The 20,431-nt window shown below is 39.3% G+C and overlaps 1 protein-coding gene across 11 annotated transcripts in view; it reads right to left on the bottom strand.

The window, feature by feature from the left end:
- The window catches only part of git1 (G protein-coupled receptor kinase interacting ArfGAP 1), a 167,804-nt gene that overhangs the window by 38,725 nt on the left and 108,648 nt on the right, over positions 1–20,431 (bottom strand). For all 11 annotated transcript variants that reach the window (XM_048557558.2, XM_048557551.2, XM_048557552.2 and 8 more), the window contains 2 exons: positions 17,186–17,258; positions 4,025–4,122 (listed from right to left, as the gene is read on the bottom strand). In XM_048557558.2, the coding sequence (XP_048413515.1) occupies positions 4,025–4,122; positions 17,186–17,258 (171 nt within the window). The remainder of the gene's footprint in view (positions 1–4,024; positions 4,123–17,185; positions 17,259–20,431) is intronic.

The following is a 20,431-nucleotide window of genomic DNA, read 5'->3' as shown; positions in this document are numbered from 1 at the left end:
GGCAATAGGGACAATACACAGCGAGTCACTGAGCATGTGAGCAGTAGTAAATGGCAGGAAGGGCATCATCCAGTTCCCAGGAAGCTAAGGTCCCTATGGAGTTCTACTGAAGGGAATTCAATAGAAGTCTAGAATGACTTACATCGGCTGCACATGGAAATGTTCAGTGAAAGTGTATCAGCCAGACAGCCTTCTGGCTCTGTCAAAAAACATGGAAGACACCATGTCCCACTACTGCCAAGCAGAGGAGACAGACAAAGAACTTATCGCCACAAAGAATAAAGAAGTGTTGCATCAGAGGGAGCAAAGAAGAGGCACATTTACAAGCAGCTGTGTGTAATACACTTGAAAAGGACAGAAAGCTGGAGACGAGAGATAATGGGAACTGTAGATGCTGGAGAATCCGAGATAACGAAGGGTGGAGCTGGATGAACACAGCAGGCCAAGCAGCATCTTAGGAGCACAAAAGCTGACGTTTCAGGCCTAGACCCTTCGTCAGAGAGGAAGGAGGAGGGTCTAGGCCCGAAACGTCAGGTTTTTGTGCTCCTAAGATGCTGCTGGGCCTGCTGTGTTCATCCAGCTCCACACTTTGTTATCTGGAAAGCTGGAGACAAGTTTGCAGCACTGTAAATTGTTAGTTTTACTGCCATTGCTTCAGTCTTGCCAGAGTATACATGGCCACTTCATGGATTTTATTAAAGGATCTGATAAGGACATCCATGATTACGCCATCAAAAGTGTTGCGAGCTAAGGCAGAGCAGAGCTGCTGTTCTCATAACAACCATATCTGGGTATTTCAGAAGGAACATGCCTGCTGGTTAACAGCGAGTGGAATGTCAAATTGTTCAAGTTGGAAAGGATGTCAGATTACATGTGGTGCCACATTTGTGCAGGGCATAGTTCAGATTACTGTGGCAGCATAAGACACATCTTTATTGTATTGTATGAAATTTACCTTTTTATTTGAAATTGAACAAACTTTTGTTTTAACCAGCACCTTATGGACTGGGACTCTCGATAAACTGGCAAGAATTATACTCCTTAAATACTGCAAGTTTACTGTACTGCTGTGATGCCCATAATGTCAGACTAGTCAGTCGAGGGTGCATGTGAGAAGGCTTTCTGCCAAAAAGCTTTAAGGCAAGTTGGCATTATTATTTAAATTATTTATGCTCTTAATAAAGTGTAACAGTCATGTGTACAACCCTGCGTTACATTTTCACTACTTAGTGCGTGTTTTTACATTGATTCTGTGGACCTCTTGATCAACTGGAGTATTTGATCAACCAGCACACTCCTAGACCCATAGATGCTGATTAATAAAAAGTTTGTGGTATCTTTTGCTTGTAAATTCACGACTAACATGCATGGATCAGATTCTTTACATTAACTGACAAAAGTGAAATCTTGTTGATATTTTCTTCATTTTGGGATCTTTGAGTAAATTTAATTACTGTGCTTTCTGGTTTCCACACAGATGTTGTAACAAGATGCTTTATTACAAGATTCCGATTAATCCTGTCCGAAGATCTGACGGAGGGTCACTGGATCCAAAACATTGACTTTGCTTTCTCTCTACAGATGCTGCTAGACCTGCTGAGTTTCTCCAACTATTTCTGTTTTTGTTCTAGATCTAAAACAGCCTCTTCTCTAGCTGATTTCACCATATATTGTTCCAAGAAATTGTTCTGTATATATTCCACAAACACATCCTCCTCATTACTCTGGTCAACGTAGTTTGTCCAGTTTATATAAAAATTAAAGATCCTCAGGAGCATGGTATTGCTCATGATGTATGTTCCTTCAATTAGCAATTTATATTCCGTCAGCAATTTCATTACTGTGTGGGAATCTATAAACTAATGCTACCAGTGTTTGCTGATCTTACATGACTGAGTTTCAAACCTGGGATCATCTTGATCTGAATATCACAATATCAGAGTGCATTTACTCAGGAAGTGATCTTAAATTCTATAGATATACAAGTCTGTTAATATGCTGCAGATTCTTGTGGTAATTAAAACTGCTGTTGTTGTTGTTTATCTATTTGGCTGAAATTCATGAGTTAACCGTTATTTGTGAATTCTTTTGAGAACTTCAAGAGATTGTACTATGGAACTGGATGCCTTTGTTTCTGTTCCCCTTGTAATCACATGCACCTCATGATAAAGTTATAGCATGGTCATCAAGAAGTGGTCACTTCACAAGAAATTTTCAATTTTGAACTGCTGACAGTATGGTGGGTAAGAGATTTTGAACTTTGTCCAAGGGTTCAATGAGAATAATATTTTACAAGCTGAGGTGCTTCTTTTAAAATAAAACACAAATAAGCTTGCCATAGAAGAAATTAACTGGTTAATTCACAATTCTACTATCTAGCCCCTGAAACAATAATCTTGGGAAATAAACTATAATTTTAATTTGAAACTTCCTCAGTAACCGGACCCTCCCAAAATGTTTTCCGTTTTTCCATCCATAAGAGCAAGTGTTACACAGGGCAGTCATATTGGATATTTGTAGCAACAAAACAGAACATTCTGACTCCATTGTGCAGCAGTAGATGGCACAATATGAGTGCAGCTACTTTAAATATTTTAACCGTTCAACTTCTTGCTTCTATTGGAACTTATGTGAATGCGAAAGTATCTATCTTTCACATGCGGAATCGTTGGATTTACCTTTCTCTTGAAGATTAGATCACTCATTGTACTGTTTAAGCACTCCTAAACCCAGGCCTTCTTTAAAAAGAACTAATAAATATCAGCTTAATTTTTGCTGTTACTTGGGAAATGAAGTGGCAAGACTGCAATGGCTCGAATCTCTGTGGGAAAAGTTGGCAATCAATTCTAAGAACTGAGTCTATATGTTGCTGCACTATATCAGCAGAAGCACGAAGGTCAGGCAGTATTAATTTCTCTTGTTGTGTTTCCTGTTACGAATTCAGCTGCAATATGCACTTATACTGAAATGCTGTCAGATACCAGATGAAGGTGGTATAACTTACAAAGTAAGTTTACATATATAAAAGCTGGGTGTCAAATCTGAAGACCAGTGGGGAAAGGATATCTTTACAGCACACAAAGAAAAATCATAGTCAAGCAAATAAATCAAGTCATAAAACAAGATTGAGAGATATACATAACTAGCCTGTCATATCTGCATCAATATTCAACTAAAATATTAGGAACATTTTGCTCGGTTGTAAACAAACTAAAACAACCAAACGACAGATGTAGTCATTGATTGTCAACTAGTGACGCTCCTGTACAGTCCCTGCTTTGAAAAAAAAATGTACTGCTTTCTTAATTCCTTCTAGAAAAATAAGGGCAAAAGTGTTCAACCAAATTTGGTGAAGCCCTCGTAAATCAGTTGAAGGTAACCGCATTAGTATGAGCTAGTAGTCCAGCTTACTGTTTAGTAGTGATAATGGGAACTGCAGATGCTGGAGAATCCAAGGTAATAAAGTGTGAAGCTGGATGAACACAGCAGGCCAAGCAGCATCTCAGGAGCACAAAAGCTGACGTTTCGGGCCGAGACCCTTCATCAGAGAGGGTCTAGGCCCGAAACGTCAGCTTTTGTGCTCCTGAGATGCTGCTTTGCCCGCTGTGTTCATCCAGCTTCACACTTTATTACTGTTTAGTAGCACTGTATCTGTAAACAGGATCATTCCTAATCTCAACTACTGTCAAAAGGAGAGACCAAGCAAACATTGATAAAATTACAAGATCTCTTTCCCACTCATCTTCCCAAAGATCAATTTTACTATAAAATATGTTGAAGGAAAGGCAAAGCAGAAAGAACTTCAAAAAGAAACTGTTGCTAAGTATTTGAGAGCTGTGAATGAGCTAATTTCTCTCTCTTCTCTTAGCCAGTATTTATTCCTGTTAAAATGGATAATGCATTATAATATGGATCTGATATATACAACAATCATATATGAATGTATACAACTTTACACATTATTATTTTAGATGCATTAAACACATGCAAGATATTTAATAGACACTCTTGTATTCCAACATACCTGGTTCCTGGTTGCAGAATATTCTGGATTCACTGGAAGAAAAGGAACAGCACTACGCTCAGTCACTAATGTGCTATGATTCTGAGTGGCCAGCCACACTGCAAATACAGCAAGTTCACAGTATTAGCAAAGGTGCAAGGATGCAAGGTGCATGAAGATGCAAGGGCTGAATGAAAATAAAGTTTCACAAGCTGAGATGTTTCTTTTCAAAGCAAACAAACTTGCCACAGTAATCAACTGGTTAATTTGCTTTCCTACTATCTCATATCAAGTTACTTGGAACAATATTGCCTAACAGTGAAGATCAATTCTGCTTTATTATCTGACTGCAAACCTAAAACGTTGACATTTTCCTTAAATGGTGCTAGCATGGAACAAGAGTAGATTTTGTCTGGTGTGGAACAAACTAAAAGAACCAAAACTATTTCGGCTGTAAACCAGCAATGCCAGATTTACCTCAGAATTAGGGAGTATAGTAAAGAACTGCACATATAATGGCTGTCTTAAATCAATAGATTAGTAAACATATTTACCTGAAGGACTAGGATATACACTTACAAGGTTAAATTTACATCTCTTCTCAGTTACAATATTTATCTTTCTGATTACATACTCAAGCGATCTGGTGTAGGGCAAAAGCTCTATTGACATACTCATTATGGGCCTCAGGGTCAAACATCAAAATCCTCCAGTATTTTTAGCATCCTCTGGTGGTTACAAATATACAGAGCATTAGTCACTTTGTTCCACATTCATTATAATTGGGGTCAGTACAAAATTATTTAGGAAATAGTGAACCATGAAATCATTAGCCTATTCTTGCAGAAACTGGATATTTAAAGATAGTCGACAATGGAATCGCCCTTTGCAACATAGCATCAAATGATGGCTGTTACTTGAATTTTGTAAAAGCCAAAAGAACTGTGGATGCTGTAAATCAGGAACAAAAACAAAGTTGCTGGAAAAGCTCAGCAGGTCTGGTAGCATCTGTGAAGGAGAAAACAGAGTTAATGTTTCAGGTCCAGTGACCCTTCCTCAGAACTTTAAATTTTGTATCTGTGTTCAATATTCACAATATAATGCAGCTGTACCAGAAATGGTTAGCAGGTCGACAATTTTTCTTTTCTTTTCCAAAAGACACTTCAAAGTTTTATGATTTCTCTATTCCTCAAAATTCCTATCCCAGATTTCATGGTCAGTAGCAAAATGATACATTTGCCACTGCCCTTGAAGAAAACTGCCCACATCAACCTGAGGCATGCGTTTCTCATTTCCCAACAACTGTGTGAAGCTGATGCCAAGTCAGGCATTCGGCAATGAATCTTGTCAACATCCAAGATACGCAGCTCATCAGACCTGGTATTCTCAAACGTAAACCAGGAAGCAAAACATAGGTTTCCATTCTTAATTAAAATTTTACAAGTTGAAAAAGAATTGGGATTAAGGCAGCTGAAATAGCAAACATTTTTAGAAATTAATTTATTCAGCTACATTGGAGAAATCAGATATTCCCCCAATATGAAATTAGTTTTCTTTTACAGCAAATGAAGCTGTTCAGCTGTAATTATTAACTTAATGTGTCATTAAAAAAAGCTATACCTCATTTAACAAGGTGCAACTTTTTCAAGAACTTATAAAGCAAGTCTAAAGGCACAAGAAGATAATTTCTCATCAGTTAAGTGATTTTTACTTGATTGCAGTCAGGAGACAGGGGTGGCTGTGGAGACAGGGCAAGATTTGGCTATAGTGGTGTCATTAATGCATTGTATGACAAAGCATATGATTACTAACAGCAACTTCTGAATTTTCAACTTTAATTGCATGTGTGGACTCCAGATTTTCCTGTTTTCAGTGTAGTAATTGACAACTAACTTACACTGTCATTACCACAGCAAAATCTAGGTTTGTGTCTGAAAGGAAAACCTTTCTATAAATCTATAAACAGCTATGATATTATTATAAGAAAAAAAGTATAATGAATCTTAAAATGACATATGCAAAGGTATGTATCTCTGGATATATTCTTCACAAATTTAGAATGATGTCGGGTCACTAAAATAAAACAAAACTTGCACTTTAACCAGAAGCACAAAATCTAATTAAACAGGTAGCATAATTTAGGCCCTCACGCCACCCTAATTCTCTCAAAGAGTTAGCCATTTAGATCCTTTTCCTTATGCTTTTAAGTATTTTCACTTTCCAAATAATTGTCCACTTCCCTTTGCATATAATAAAAGATTCTTCTGCTGTCATATTTTGTAGGACAGGGGACCATCCTAACGATGTATGAAAATGTTACTCCTTTTGGAGGGGGAGTTTAAAGCTGATGAGTTTAAATTTATAAAATCAAGTGACTACCTTAGAACATTACAATTGGTATGATTTTAAAAACATGTATGCAGTAGCCTAACAGAATATGAGAATTTACACTTAAAATATATTTTTATAGTATGTAAATGTTTACCCATAAATGATAGCTAAATTGAACATGAAAGCATGCTTTGAGAAACCTAAATATCAAAGAGGAGATTGATTAGGAATCTGGTCTTTTCGAGTTCGCTGTTCATTCAAATGACTAGCCTGCCTGAATCTTAAATCAACAGCATTAAAAAACACTTGCAAAGTTAAGAGCTTCAATATATTTTGTATGAATGAATCATTCTGATGTGCTGCCATCAGTTGAGTCAGTGCGTTTGGCTCTTTATAAAAACTGAAAGAACTACAGATGCTGTAAATCAGGAACAAAAAGAAAAGTGCCGGAAAAGCTCAGCAGGTCTGGCAGCATCTGTGAAGGAAAAAACAGAGTTAACGTTTCAGATCTGGCGACCCTTCCTCAGAACAGCACTCTGGGCAATTAGGGAAGGGCAAGAGATGCTGGCCTAGCCAGCGATGCCCTTATCCCAAGAATGAAAAAATAAACAAAATTCCGTGCTGTCAATGGACTTATTTGCCACCATTGCTTTAATTGGAGAAATGTACTAATGACCTGCAAGCTAATTTATTTCAATGCTTCGTGCAATATAGCCAGGTAATTTTGAGGTTGTCTCAGGAACAATAATTCACCTTGGTGACGTGCAACTCAAAATACTCAAAAGCTTAGATTTGGAAAGCTTGCCTGTCGGACCATTCAGTGACTGTTCAGTTTCACAAATATAAATATACATCCTAAAAAGTGTGTCACAACAGCGCCTATATCGAAAACCAAGAAAGATAATGCAGTCTCAATAATTCAGAATTCACAAATAATAGATATTCTCATAATTGTATCAGTGTTATCAAGAAATAGTCAGAAAGAATATGGCCCTGAAAACATTCCAGCAACAGTATTGAAGTCTCGTGCTTCACAACTTGCTGCATCACTAACCAAGCTGTCTGAGTAGCTACAACAATGGCATGCACCTGAAGCGGAAAATTTCCAGGTAAGCCCCTGATGCGCCCCATCAGTCTACTCTTGATCATCAGTAAATTGCGATGCAAGTTGTCATCAACTGTGTTATTAAGAAGCATCTACTTAGGAACAATCTGCTCACTGATGCCAAGTTTGGGTTTCGTCAACTTCTGACCTCATTACAACCTTGGTAGGAACATGGACAAAAGAGCTGAATTTCACGAGTGTGGTAACTGTGACATATTTTGACATCAAGGCCACATGTGACTGGGTGTCTCGTTCAGACATTTCATCACCATGCTAGGTGGCATCATCACTGCAGCCTCCGATGAAGCGAGCTTGTTCTACTCTGCTTGGAATTTATACTGTCTGGTCTGTTATGGTGAGTGGTGTCATTTCTGGTTTTGGTCTGTATGGGTGTGCATACGGGGTCCAATTCTGTGTGGTTGTACTGTCTGGTCTGTTATGGTGAGTGGTGTCATTTCTGGTTTTGGTCTGTATGGGTGTGCATACGGGGTCCAATTCTGTGTGGTTATTGATTGCCCACAAAGCTGCATTAGGACACTATTTAAAATGGGCCAGGACACACCGCAACACCCTGGAATTATGCAGGAAAGAGGAAGAATGCCTATACATCGTTATAAATGGATATCTCTGCAATTTCTACTGCAGATGCTTAAACAGGCAACAACAGGAGGACACAGTACGCCCTAACACAGTGGCCACACTGCCATACGCAATAACATATCAAGAACTGACAACAAGACTCCGAAAACCACTAGGAATCATGATGGCCAATAAGCCCACAGCCACTCTACAACAAAACACTTAAGAATGAAAGACCCTATTCCCACAACATGCGGAACCAATGTGGTTTACAAAATACCATGCAATGGCTGCCACAAACATTACACCAGATAGACAGGAAGGAAACTAGCCATCAGAATACACGAACATAGCTCACAGCAAAACAGCACGACAAACTCTCCTTAATATTGGTACACTCAGACAATGGAGGCCATCAGTTCAACTGGGACAATGTAACCAGAGTAGCCCAAGCCAAGCATAGACATGCATGAGAATTCCTAGAGGCATGGTTCCAAATAACTGTAATGCAATCAATAATCACGCTGAATTGGGCCCCATATGTAAACCCATACAGATCAAAATCAGAACTGACACTACTCACCATAACAGACCAAACAGTATAAATTTGAAGTGGAGTAGAACAACATCGCTTCATTGAAGGCTCCACTGATGTTAGCTAGTATGATGATGAAACATCTGAACGAGAACAAGCCAGCTCAGCAAGCAAGACATCAACTTTGCCTTCTGAATTTTCAATAGCTCATAAATGAGTAACAGGTAAATGACTGTACTCAGTATGACTCTATCCAGTCACAAATATTGTATAAAGTGCCAAAATAATAAAATTTTAATCTCACACTAAAGTAACTGCAAAATATATATATATTAATTTCAATACTTTAGCTGTTCAGTCACTGATGGTTAAGTGTACAATTATACATTCTTGTCCTGTCGGATTTAATTATAGAATGAAACACTGTTGGTTTTTAAGGAGCAAGATACTTTAAAAGTTCCAACAATACAGGAGTCAAAGTTTACATTCGTTTTTAAACTCATTAATATTTCATGTCGTATAAGGTAATGTGTCCGAGTGCTAGAAAGTAGACAAACTACCTTGCACTTCTGATCCCAATCAGCAACCATTCCAAGACTAGCAACAAAACAGATCCTACTGCTTATGTTCTATGCCTGGAAAACAACTTCCAAGATGTCTCACTCTTCTGCGTCATTGTGATGATTTCTATCTCTCACACCAACCTGGCCCAAGTAGGGCTGCCAATTTAGGCAAACCTGAGTGACTTTACAGTGAGGTACTTTCAGTTCAGGTGACCCTTTGAACTTGATTCATAGTTTAAACCAGCATACAAATTCAGTAACAGTCTTGTCATTTTCTTTTTCATTTAAACACATTCAGCTAAAATTGTATTATTTACTATAACATAGCAGAATTAAATCAAAAAAACTATCCATTCATTTCTTGATCCAGACCTGAATTGAAGTTCAGTAGCTAATAAAGAGACTGAAGCAGTTTTCTTCCCACACCATCTGCTAGTCAACCTTGATCTAATTCCCACATGTCCACATTGCGAAAGCACTTTGAGAAAGTATTGTTTAAAAAAAAGTAACAGCTCTTTGAAGTTCTGTTCTCATTTAGACTTGCAAGAACTTGACAAACGCAGCTGTCAGCTATAAAGCTTCATTTGATGATTATACCAAAGCTCTTCCCTAATCCTATTGACAGTATTTGCTCATTTACTGTTTTTATTTGTGTCTGTGTGAAAGAGGGAAACACACACAATTCAAAACATATGCAATTCAAACATAACATTACTTAGAACATTGTCCATTCGCTCTGAGTTATAAATCAACCATTAACTGGCCAAGGCAAGTATTTCAGACAAATGAAAACACAAACAAATTGCTGGGGAAACTCAGAAGGTCTAGCAGAATTTGTGGGCAGAAACCAGAATTAATGTTTCAAATCTAGTGACTCCTCAGTTCTAAAGAAGGGTCCATATGGAGATGAAGACCCACCTTCACATTGATAAGGCCATATATCATGATGTGTTGAACTATCACTGGGATAACTGGGACAACTTGCGCCAGGTATTGTCTGTACACAAAAGCATGACAAATACAACCCAGTCAATTGCCACATCAATCTACTCTCAATCATCAGTAAAGTGATCGAAGGTGTCATCAGCAGTGTTTTTAAGTAGCATCTGCTCAGCGATAACCTGTTCAGTGACACCAAGTTTGGGTTCTGCCAGAGCCACTCAGCTCCTGACCTCATTAAAGCCTTCGCTCAAATATGTACAAGACAGCTGAATTCCAGAGGTGATGTGAGAGCAACAGGCCTTGACATCAAACCCACATTCAACAGAGTGCGTCATTTAGGAGCCCTAGCAAAATAGGAATCGGGGGAAAACTCTCCACTGGTTGGAGCCATACCTGGCAAATAGGGAGATGGTTCGGTTGTTGGAGATCAGTCATCTCAGCTCCAGGACACTTCTACAGGAGTTTCTCAGGATGGTGTCCTCGGCTCAACCACCTTCAGCTGCTTCATTAATGACCTTCCCTCCATCAAAATGTCAGAAATAGGGATGTATGCCAATGATTGCACAAATGTCCAGCACCATTTGTGACTACTGAAATACTGAAGCAGTCCATGTTCAAATGCAACAAGATTTGGATAATATCTGGCTGACAAATGGCAAGTACCATTCACACTGCACAAATGCCAGGCAATGACCATCTCCAATAAGACAATCTAACCAATGCCTCTTGACATTCAACACTATTACCACCGCTGGGGGAATTACCATTGACCAGAAACTCAACTGGACTCACTATATAAAAAGTGGTTACAAGAGCAGGTCAGAGGCTAGGATACTGTGGCAAGTAATTCACCTCCTCACTCCCCAAAGCCAGTCCAACATCTACAAGACAAGTCAGGAGTGCAATGGAATACTTCCCACTTGCCGAGATTGGTGCAGTCTCTGGCAACACTCAAGAAGCTCAACACTATCCAAGCCAAAGAAGTCCAGTTGATTGGCACCACATCTACAGGCATGCACTCCCTCCATCACCAATGCTCAGTAGCAGCAGCGTGTGCTTTCCAAAAGATGCACTGAAGAAATTCAAAAGATCCTCCAACATGACTTTTCAAACCCACGACTACTTCCATCTAGAAGATATAGGGCAGAAGATATATGGGAATGCCACCACCTGCAAATTCTCCTCTAAGCCACTTACTATCCAGACTTGAAAGTATATCACCGTTCCTTCACTGTCACCGGGTCAAAATCCTAGAATTCCCTCCCTAATTATGGGCCACCACCACCTTCTCAAGGCTAACTAGGATGGGCAACGAATGCAGGCCAGCTAGCAATGTTTATGTCCCTAGAGTGAATAATAAAGAAAAACAAATCTAGCAACTCAAGACTAGGCATCCATGAGTCTTTGTAGTCCATGAGCAGCAGCAACAGAATCAAACACAAACACACCTCATAGCCTGGCATAAGCCCAATCTACCACTACTAATCAAGCCTAGAAGCCACTTGTAGTTCAACGAAGATGGCAGGAGGGCATGCCAGGGGCAGCACTGGGTGTAACTAATAATGAGATGTCAACTTGGTGAAGCTACAAAACAGGAGTACACGCATTCCAGACCAAATAAACTCCTTAGACAGCAACTTCCAAACCCATGACCACTTCCATGTAGAAGGTCAAGGACAGCAAATACATGGAATACCCACAATCTGCAACTTCCTCTCTGAGCTACTCACCATTATGACTTGGAATTATATCATTGTTTCTTCATAGCAACCGGGTCAAAATCCCAGAATTACCTCGCTAATAGCATTGTGGGTCTACCTACAGCACAAGGGTTGCAGCGTTTGAAGGAGGCAGCTCATCACCACCTCAAAGGCAACAAGAAATAGTCAATTAATACTGGCACAGCCAAAGATGTCCATGACATATGAGTGAATTTAAAAAATCACAACCGAGCTGAAATAAAGTGAAGACCAACTGCACTTACGAAAATAAGATGATCAACAGTTGCAAATCTACCCCGACAGCAAAGTAAAATGCCTGGATTGCAATAAATTGCATCTGTTAGTCATAGCTACTTTTTTTTAGATAAACCACTGCTCCAAAAAGCTTTCAGATGATATTAGTGATTCATCAAGATAAATTTAGAAAGATAAGACCAGACTTGATATCCTTTTGAGGAAAGTTCTTAGGGTGGTGACAATACAGAAGAAATGCAGTCCTAGGACATTCAAAAAGCATTTGACAAGGTATTTCATCGGAATGAAGAACAAGTAAGGGACATGGATTTAGAAGAAAATTATGTTTATGTAAAAACTGTGTCTTATCTCGCAGGGTTCTATTTGCTATATAGATCTTTGGTTGTATACAGGGTTACTAAAATAAGAGGCATATTTAACTACTGAGCAAATGACATTAAGAGAAATTAATAAAATGATGGAATACTGTGAAACAATGCCAGATATCAATAAATGAATGATATTTATTAGTTTCTTTAAGAACAAAATTATACTTGGGATGAAGAAACTCTTGAGTGTGAAAGAATACTAGAACTCGAGTGGCATGTATTCACATGTTGAGTAGACACATCTATAAAAAGCTAGAGGAATACTAAGTTTTAAAAGATACACAATATTAAAATCAATATGTAACATTTTATATGAATACAGACTGACAACGATCACAGTTGAAGCACTGTGTGCAGTTTAAGCTCCATGCAGTAGGATGGATGCTGAAGCAAGAAGATGCACAGTGCAAATTCATTTGGCTGAGTCTCAGGACTACAAATCCGAAGAAAGATTCAATAGATTGATTTTGTTAAGGCACAGATTAGGCAATTTAGTAGAAATGTTTAACATTGTGAAGCAATGAGACAGAATGTATGGAAACACTTTTTCAAGAGGTTTGAAACAAAGAACATCCAGGCTAGATTTAAGGAGAGGAGAATTACATTAAAACCAAAGCATTTAGATGGAGAATTTTACTGCTGGGAGTTTGTGAGGAAAGCAAAGATGATAGAAAGTGGGTCAGTTGTTGCAAGTAGAGTGTAAAAGAACATGGGAAGAATGCAGGCACTTGAAGTTATGAATTAAGGTCACATACAGGATACACAACATAGGTTGGGTGGGCTACAAAACTTTCAAAGCTTCAAAATTCTTTCTACTGATCTAAGGGACTCAAAGAAAAAGGACAGTAGACAGGAAAGTGGAATTAGGCAGAAGATCATTGGGTTTTTTCGAATGGCAGAAAAATCTGATGGGTTCATATTTCTACCTCCATTTCCATGCTCCTACATTATAATTCCATGCAAAATATTTTCTGCTTAAGATTCCACAAGTATAGTTCTGGTTCACCCAAGGAAGTTTCAGTATTCTTCTCTGCAACTGACTTTGTCAACAATTAAATTTAGCACGGTGAGGTCTCTCTTAGAAGCTTCAAGGTGTTACAAATTTTACTGCATGGACTCAAGGTGAATTAAGAACCATGCTGCTTAATCTGATATTGAACCATACACACAGGGAGGCCTTAGGTTTGACATCCAGCCTGTATACTGAGTTAGCCAAGGTGTACAACTAACATTTGCTGCTTTGAGCTTGGGAAAAAAACCGTTGATATTATTATTTCTAAAAGTTGTACACTGACCCCTGCAGGAAAGAGTGTACATCAGGCAAAGGTAATATTATTCCAGTTTAAGACTCAAAAACAGGAAGCACAAGACCCAACTGCAATAGTGTACAATTTACCAATATTCACTGACCAAACTCAACGGGGCAAGTGCCGTTTTAGTCAAAGGACCATAAGATGGTAGAGCATCTGCAAAACTGCACCGCTCTAAGAACATTTTTAACTGGGTTAAGGAGGAAATCCTGGAAATAAACCTCCAATAATTACTTTAAAACAGTGGACAACATTGATGTGGAGGTGCCAGTGTTGGACTGGGGTGGGCAAGGTCACAAATCACACAACACCAGGTGATAGTCCAACAGGTTTATTTGAAAACACAAGCTTTTGGAGTCTGACTCCTTCTTCAGGTGTTAGTGACAGAGGTAGTATCAGACACAGAATTTATAAGTGAAAGATCAAAGGGTCACACTACTGATGAGGATGTACTACACATCCTCGTTAGTGGTGAGACCCTTTGATCTTTCACTTATAAATTCTGCGTCTGATGCTACCTCTGTCACTAACACCTGAAGAAGGAGTCAGACTCCAAAAGCTTGTGTTTTCAAATAAACCTGTTGGACTATAACCTGGTGTCATGTAATTTCTGATAGTCGCAACATTCTCATTGGATTTCCAGTTCCCATCTAGCCAGTGGTGTTCACAAGATATCTCAAAGTTTCATCTCACCTTTTTATGTTAACAATGAAAGGTGAGGCACTCAGTAAATGAACGATCATGCTCAGAAAACATCTACTTTTTAAGCAAGAAATCTCAGTTCTGAACTAAAGTTACATTTTCAGTACGCTTGAAAAGGATATGTCATGATCACCACAAGGTAAAACAACTGATCTCTACAGAAAGTTAAACAGCTGTCACCTCAAACTCAGTGCAAACCATCTTCACCGCTGTGAAATTCATTAACTAGCCAAAACAAAACCATACAGAGTTGACACAAGTAACCACAATTAAAATTATTAAAAATTATTCTTACCTTCTTTGATATTAAATCTATGTACTGCAGTTAGGGCAGTAAGCTAAAGCGACTTAAAATCAAAAATGTTCCAAGTTTGCCTTTCCTGTTTTTGAGCATTAAGCTGGAGTAAGCTTTGATATTAGCTCTCTCTTCCTGTCTTGGTAGCTAGCAACTATGTTTACAAAACACGTCAAAGAACCAATTGACTGATGAATAAATAATGTATTGAATGTTATCCATATTTGGCAAAAATAAACTTTCTGAACACCCACAGCACATTTTCCATTGCTGCACAGCTGTTCCTCTTCCTCACAGTACACACAGAGTTAAATACCCACATGTATTTTTTTATCCTCATCAGATAATGGCAAAAAGCTACAACCAAAAACATTTCCAAAAATGGGTAGGTTTTTCAGTTGTTGAAATTCTGTTGGCTGCAATAACATGCACTCCCTACATTAAGACATTCCAGTCAAATTTTCTGACTGAAACTGTACTTTTTTTTCTGATTATCATGCAACTGGCTCTAATACTACAGCACATTATTCATTTTCTTCAGGAGAGTATTCATTTGATGAGCTTTTTTTAAAAAATTACACTTTTTCCTGACATCTGAAAAGAAAATCAGTGAACTTTTCAGAGACTCAAACACAAATTATTTGGTAATATTGCTCAAAATGTATTGGTGTGCTTGTTACATTAAAACATCTGATAATGTTCATTCACTGGTCTTTGTTGACTGGAGGGAAGGATGTTTCTATTTGCCTCATAACCTATGAGCTAGCAAATGGGCAAGGTGGCTGTGGTGATTTTGTTCCAGGTAACCTGCTGGATAATCTATTATCAACTGCAAAAAAATGCTTACTTAAGACATTCCGAAGTATCTTCTGTAGAAACTAATATGATCTTGTATCACTACCCATACCTTTTTGTCAAAATAAAATTCAAAGTTGTTCTGATTTGGTCCCAAGATTGATAAACAGTCTGTCACACAGCCAAAAACATAATTCAAAGGGATCAGCAGTTTTACAGATCAGACTGAAAATTGCATTAATGATACTGCAACATTGATACTTCCATGAAACCCCTTTTTTTTAAACCCCAATCGGGCATGTTTGATTCAAGGCCTGAAGAGAAAATTGAACATGTAGAATGTCAAAACAAAAAAAACCAATACTCTTGCTTTACAGATATTTAAAACATTCAACTTGTATTACTAGTTCTTTTATTAATATTCAAAATCTTACTTTTTTTAAAAAGCAGGAAGGCGAAGAAGCCCAGTTTGGCTCATATCTGCTGCTGTAGCAGCTCCTGCAAAGCCTGTCTTCTCAGCACTTGTGGTTGTTAACTGGCTGTCATCTCACTGCCTACTGTGGGTTTCACACAGGCAAGCAATAAAAATTGTCAACATCTGGAAAAAAAAAACTCTCATGCAGGAACATGGGAGACTCTTCTGCGACAGATTAGGGCCAAATGTCTCACTGTCAATTTGATTCTGCAGGCGATGGGACAAACGGAATCAGTCCTCCTCTTGTACTGGATCAGTCCATAACTGAGTATTGTGAAGCATTAAAGGAATGGAATGCTCAAAGTGTTGCCATTTAAAATAAACAGCTATCCAATTCCTCATTTCAGTAGATTAAATCTGCGGTCTAGCTCATAAGAATTTTTTAAAATTGCAAACAGTACATATTCCTGAGTAAAACAAAATGGATAGAGAATCTAGATCAGACTTTGAAATATCAAGTTGGGAAAACATTTCACAAAAATATAACTAATTTGGCTGCACAGTACATTTCTAATCTGAATGACTATTCAGTGACCCCTGCTGGAAAATTATATCTGGGTATCATGGGAGTCAGTGTCAACTGTGATGCTGCCAGAGAACCACAATCAGTAGCTAGGCCATGCTTTTGAACGTGGGAAGGAAGGAAGGAAAGAAAGAATGGACCAGAAAGCTACACCCTTCCAAGTACCAAAAGCATACTTCAGTTGAAGAGTTACTTTCAGATCTTCTCACCCACATCATTCTGTACATGTTTATCTAGAGGGCGTAGCGGCGTCTATTATAAGATTAGCATTATATGAAAAGACCATTCCTGGATTGCTAGATTCAAAAAACATTTCTGTAGTTTATTTCTATCACAGTTCACATTGAGCATTCATGAACACAGGTGATGGGAACGATGCAGGAGGTCAATTTTAGCTTTAACATTGCACCTTAAATGCAAACCCAAAGATCGTAGATTGGTATAAGGGATCCACTATCGATTCTAACCATGCTTACTGTCTTGAACGTTTGTTTTAATTCAATGAAGCATATTAAATTATGGTACTTTCTCACTCCCAGCAGGACAGGCGGTGAAAATAATCAACCTTATTGTGTAGGATCCTTCTTGCTAGTAGATCACACTCAGACTATATTCCATTGAGTAGTACTAAAAAGGTTCAGAGTTGCACAGCTATAGCAAAAATGCATGAACTTTTCACGTACCTGCATCATTCTCACGTCGGTCAACTTCATCGTAAACATCCATTGCAAGTTCTTCAAAAAGGCGATTATTCAGCTGTGCATAAAGAAAATGCAATACACAGCAATTTATAAACTTCAAATGTATTTTTATAAAATTTTGTCCAATCTGAAACCAAGTAGTTTTGTACTTCATTGATTTAGTTCAAAGGAAGGCTTGTACAGACAAGTACTAACTTTATCGTAAACAAGCCAAACATTAATACACGCATAAGAACTGAGGGAAGATGTGTACATTATTTTTGTTTCAGAAAATTAAAAACTGCATTTACACAGGTGAAGAGGCCATTTTAAATTCTCTTAAAAGCTACTGCAATTTAATTATTGTGTTCAATTTAGCTTTTAAACATCTTGAAAGATATTAGATTATACATTTTAGACCATAATTCAGGAGCAACTGAAAGCACCTTTATCAAAAAGCAGAAGGTTGTAGATATTCGAAGTCCCAAAATAAAACAGAAAATGCTGAAAATGTTCAGGTTAGACAGCATCTGTGAACAGTTAATGTTTCAAATCTGTGATGTCCCATCAGAACTGGGAATATTAAAAGCATAATAGGTTTTGTGCAAAGTATGGGTGGTACAAGGTCAAAAAGCTCTGTGATAGGGTAAAAGACAGACAAAGGAGTTAGTCTCCCAGAACCAAAGAGAATGGTGATAGGGCAAGAAATGAAACAAAGAAAGAGAAAATGTGCCTAGAACAAGTATGCTGCTGACTGCAAGCAAAAAGAGCAAACCAGAAACAAGCAAAAACAAAATGGGCCAGAGATAATGGGAACTGCAGATGCTGGAGATTCCAAGATAATAAAATGTGGGGCTGGATGAACACAGCAGGCCAAGCAGCATCTCAGGAGCACAAAAGCTGACGTTTCGGGCCTAGACCCTTCATCAGAGAGGGGGATGGGGGGAGGGAACTGGAATAAATAGGGAGAGAGGGGGAGGCGGACCGAAGATGGAGAGTAAAGAAGATAGGTGGAGAGGGTGTAGGTGGGGAGGTAGGGAGGGGATAGGTCAGTCCAGGGAAGACGGACAGGTCAAGGAGGTGGGATGAGGTTAGTAGGTAGCTGGGGGTGCGGCTTGGGGTGGGAGGAAGGGATGGGTGAGAGGAAGAACCGGTTAGGGAGGCAGAGACAGGTTGGACTGGTTTTGGGATGCAGTGGGTGGGGGGGAAGAGCTGGGCTGGTTGTGTGGTGCAGTGGGGGGAGGGGATGAACTGGGCTGGTTTGGGGATGCAGTGGGGGAAGGGGAGATTTTGAAACTGGTGAAGTCCACATTGATACCATATGGCTGCAGGGTTCCCAGGCGGAATATGAGTTGCTGTTCCTGCAACCTTCGGGTGGCATCATTGTGGCAGTGCAGGAGGCCCATGATGGACATGTCATCAAGAGAATGGGAGGGGGAGTGGAAATGGTTTGCGACTGGGAGGTGCAGTTGTTTGTTACGAACTGAGCGGAGGTGTTCTGCAAAGCGGTCCCCAAGCCTCCGCTTGGTTTCCCCAATGTAGAGGAAGCCGCACCGGGTACAGTGGATGCAGTATACCACATTGGCAGATGTGCAGGTGAACCTCTGCTTAATGTGGAATGTCATCTTGGGGCCTGGGATGGGGGTGAGGGAGGAGGTGTGGGGACAAGTGTAGCATTTCCTGCGGTTGCAGGGGAAGGTGCCGGGTATGGTGGGGTTGGAGGGCAGTGTGGAGCGAACAAGGGAGTCACGGAGAGAGTGTGGGCATCTAGATTATGCTTGTGGACTGGAGATGTTTCACAAAGCAGTTACCCAATCCACTTTTCTGTACCACATTATAGAGGAGAATGCTATGAATAATGAATACAGTAGATTTGATTGAAAGAAGTACATGTAAATCGTTGTTTCAACTGGAGCAACTGTTTTTCTAAGCCACAGGGTCCGATAACCTGCATCCCAAAATACTAAAGGAAGTCGCTCCAGATATAGCGGATGCACTTTGTGGTCACCTTTCAAGATTCTAAAGACTTGAATAGCTTTGATGGATTGAAAGGTTTCTGATGTAATCCCACTATTTAAAAACAGAGGTAGAGAGACTACAAGAAAATATAGATCTGGTTAGTCTGACATCAGTAGTAAGGAAAATGTTACAGAGTGTCACCGCCCACCGCCCCCCCAACACAGTCAAAGATTTAATAGCAAAGCACTTGGACAACAAATGACAGCATTTGACAGAGTCAGCATGGATTTACAAAAGAAAAAAATCATGCTTGACAAATCTACTGGAATCTTTTGAGGATTCAATGAGTGCAGATAAGGGGAGCCAATAGACATGGACTTCCAGAAGGCTTTCAATAAAATATAAGGGAACAGCATATATAAGTAAACGACATGGATTAGTGGTAGCGTACTGACATGGATAGAGAACTGACAGGAAACAGTAGGAACAAACCAGTCTTTTTTCCAAGTTGCTGGCAGTCACAAGTGGGGCACTGTAAGGATCAGTGCTCAGATCTCAGCTATTCACAATATATGTTAATGATTTAGATGAATGAACTAAATGTCTATCTCCAAGTTTGCAAATGACACAAAGCTGGGTGGGTGCTTGATCTGTGGTGAGGATGCAGAGATGCTTTAATGCGATTCGGACAAGTTGAATGAGTAGGCAAATACGTAGCAGATGACACAATGTGGATAAATGTGAGGTTATCTACATTGGTAGCAAAAACAGGAAGACAAATGATTGTGAAGATGAAGGAACACAGCAGGTCAGGCAGCATGAGAGGAGTAGGAAAGTAAGGACACTTCTTCAGAGCTTCCGACCCGAAACGTTGAGTTTCCTACTCCTCTCATGCTGCCTGACCTGCTGTGTTCCTCCAGCATCAGCAGTTCTTTGTATCTTAAGGTGATAGATTGGGAAAGTGGGAGGTGCAATGAGACCTGGGTGCCCTTGTACATCAGTCACTGAAAGTACATACGCAGGAGCATCAGGTAGTGAATGCAAACAGCATGTCGGCCTTCACAGACAGAGGATGCAAAACACTGATGCTGCTTTACAATTGTACAAGGCCTTGATGAGACCACATCGGGACTACTGTGTGCAGGTTAAGTCTCTTCACCTGAAAATGGATGTTTTGACAATGGAGGGAGTGTAATGAAAATTTACCAGACTGATTCCTGCGGTGGCAGGACTGACATAGAATGGCAGGGGTGAATCTCTAAAACTTATAAAATTCTAACAGGACTAGTC

The sequence above is a fragment of the Stegostoma tigrinum genome, chromosome 27, assembly GCF_030684315.1.
Source record: "Stegostoma tigrinum isolate sSteTig4 chromosome 27, sSteTig4.hap1, whole genome shotgun sequence".
In the NCBI taxonomy this organism is placed as follows: Eukaryota; Metazoa; Chordata; class Chondrichthyes; order Orectolobiformes; family Stegostomatidae; genus Stegostoma; species Stegostoma tigrinum.
Note: the sequence above shows the minus strand (reverse complement) of the source record. Positions and strands in the feature narration are given on the sequence as shown.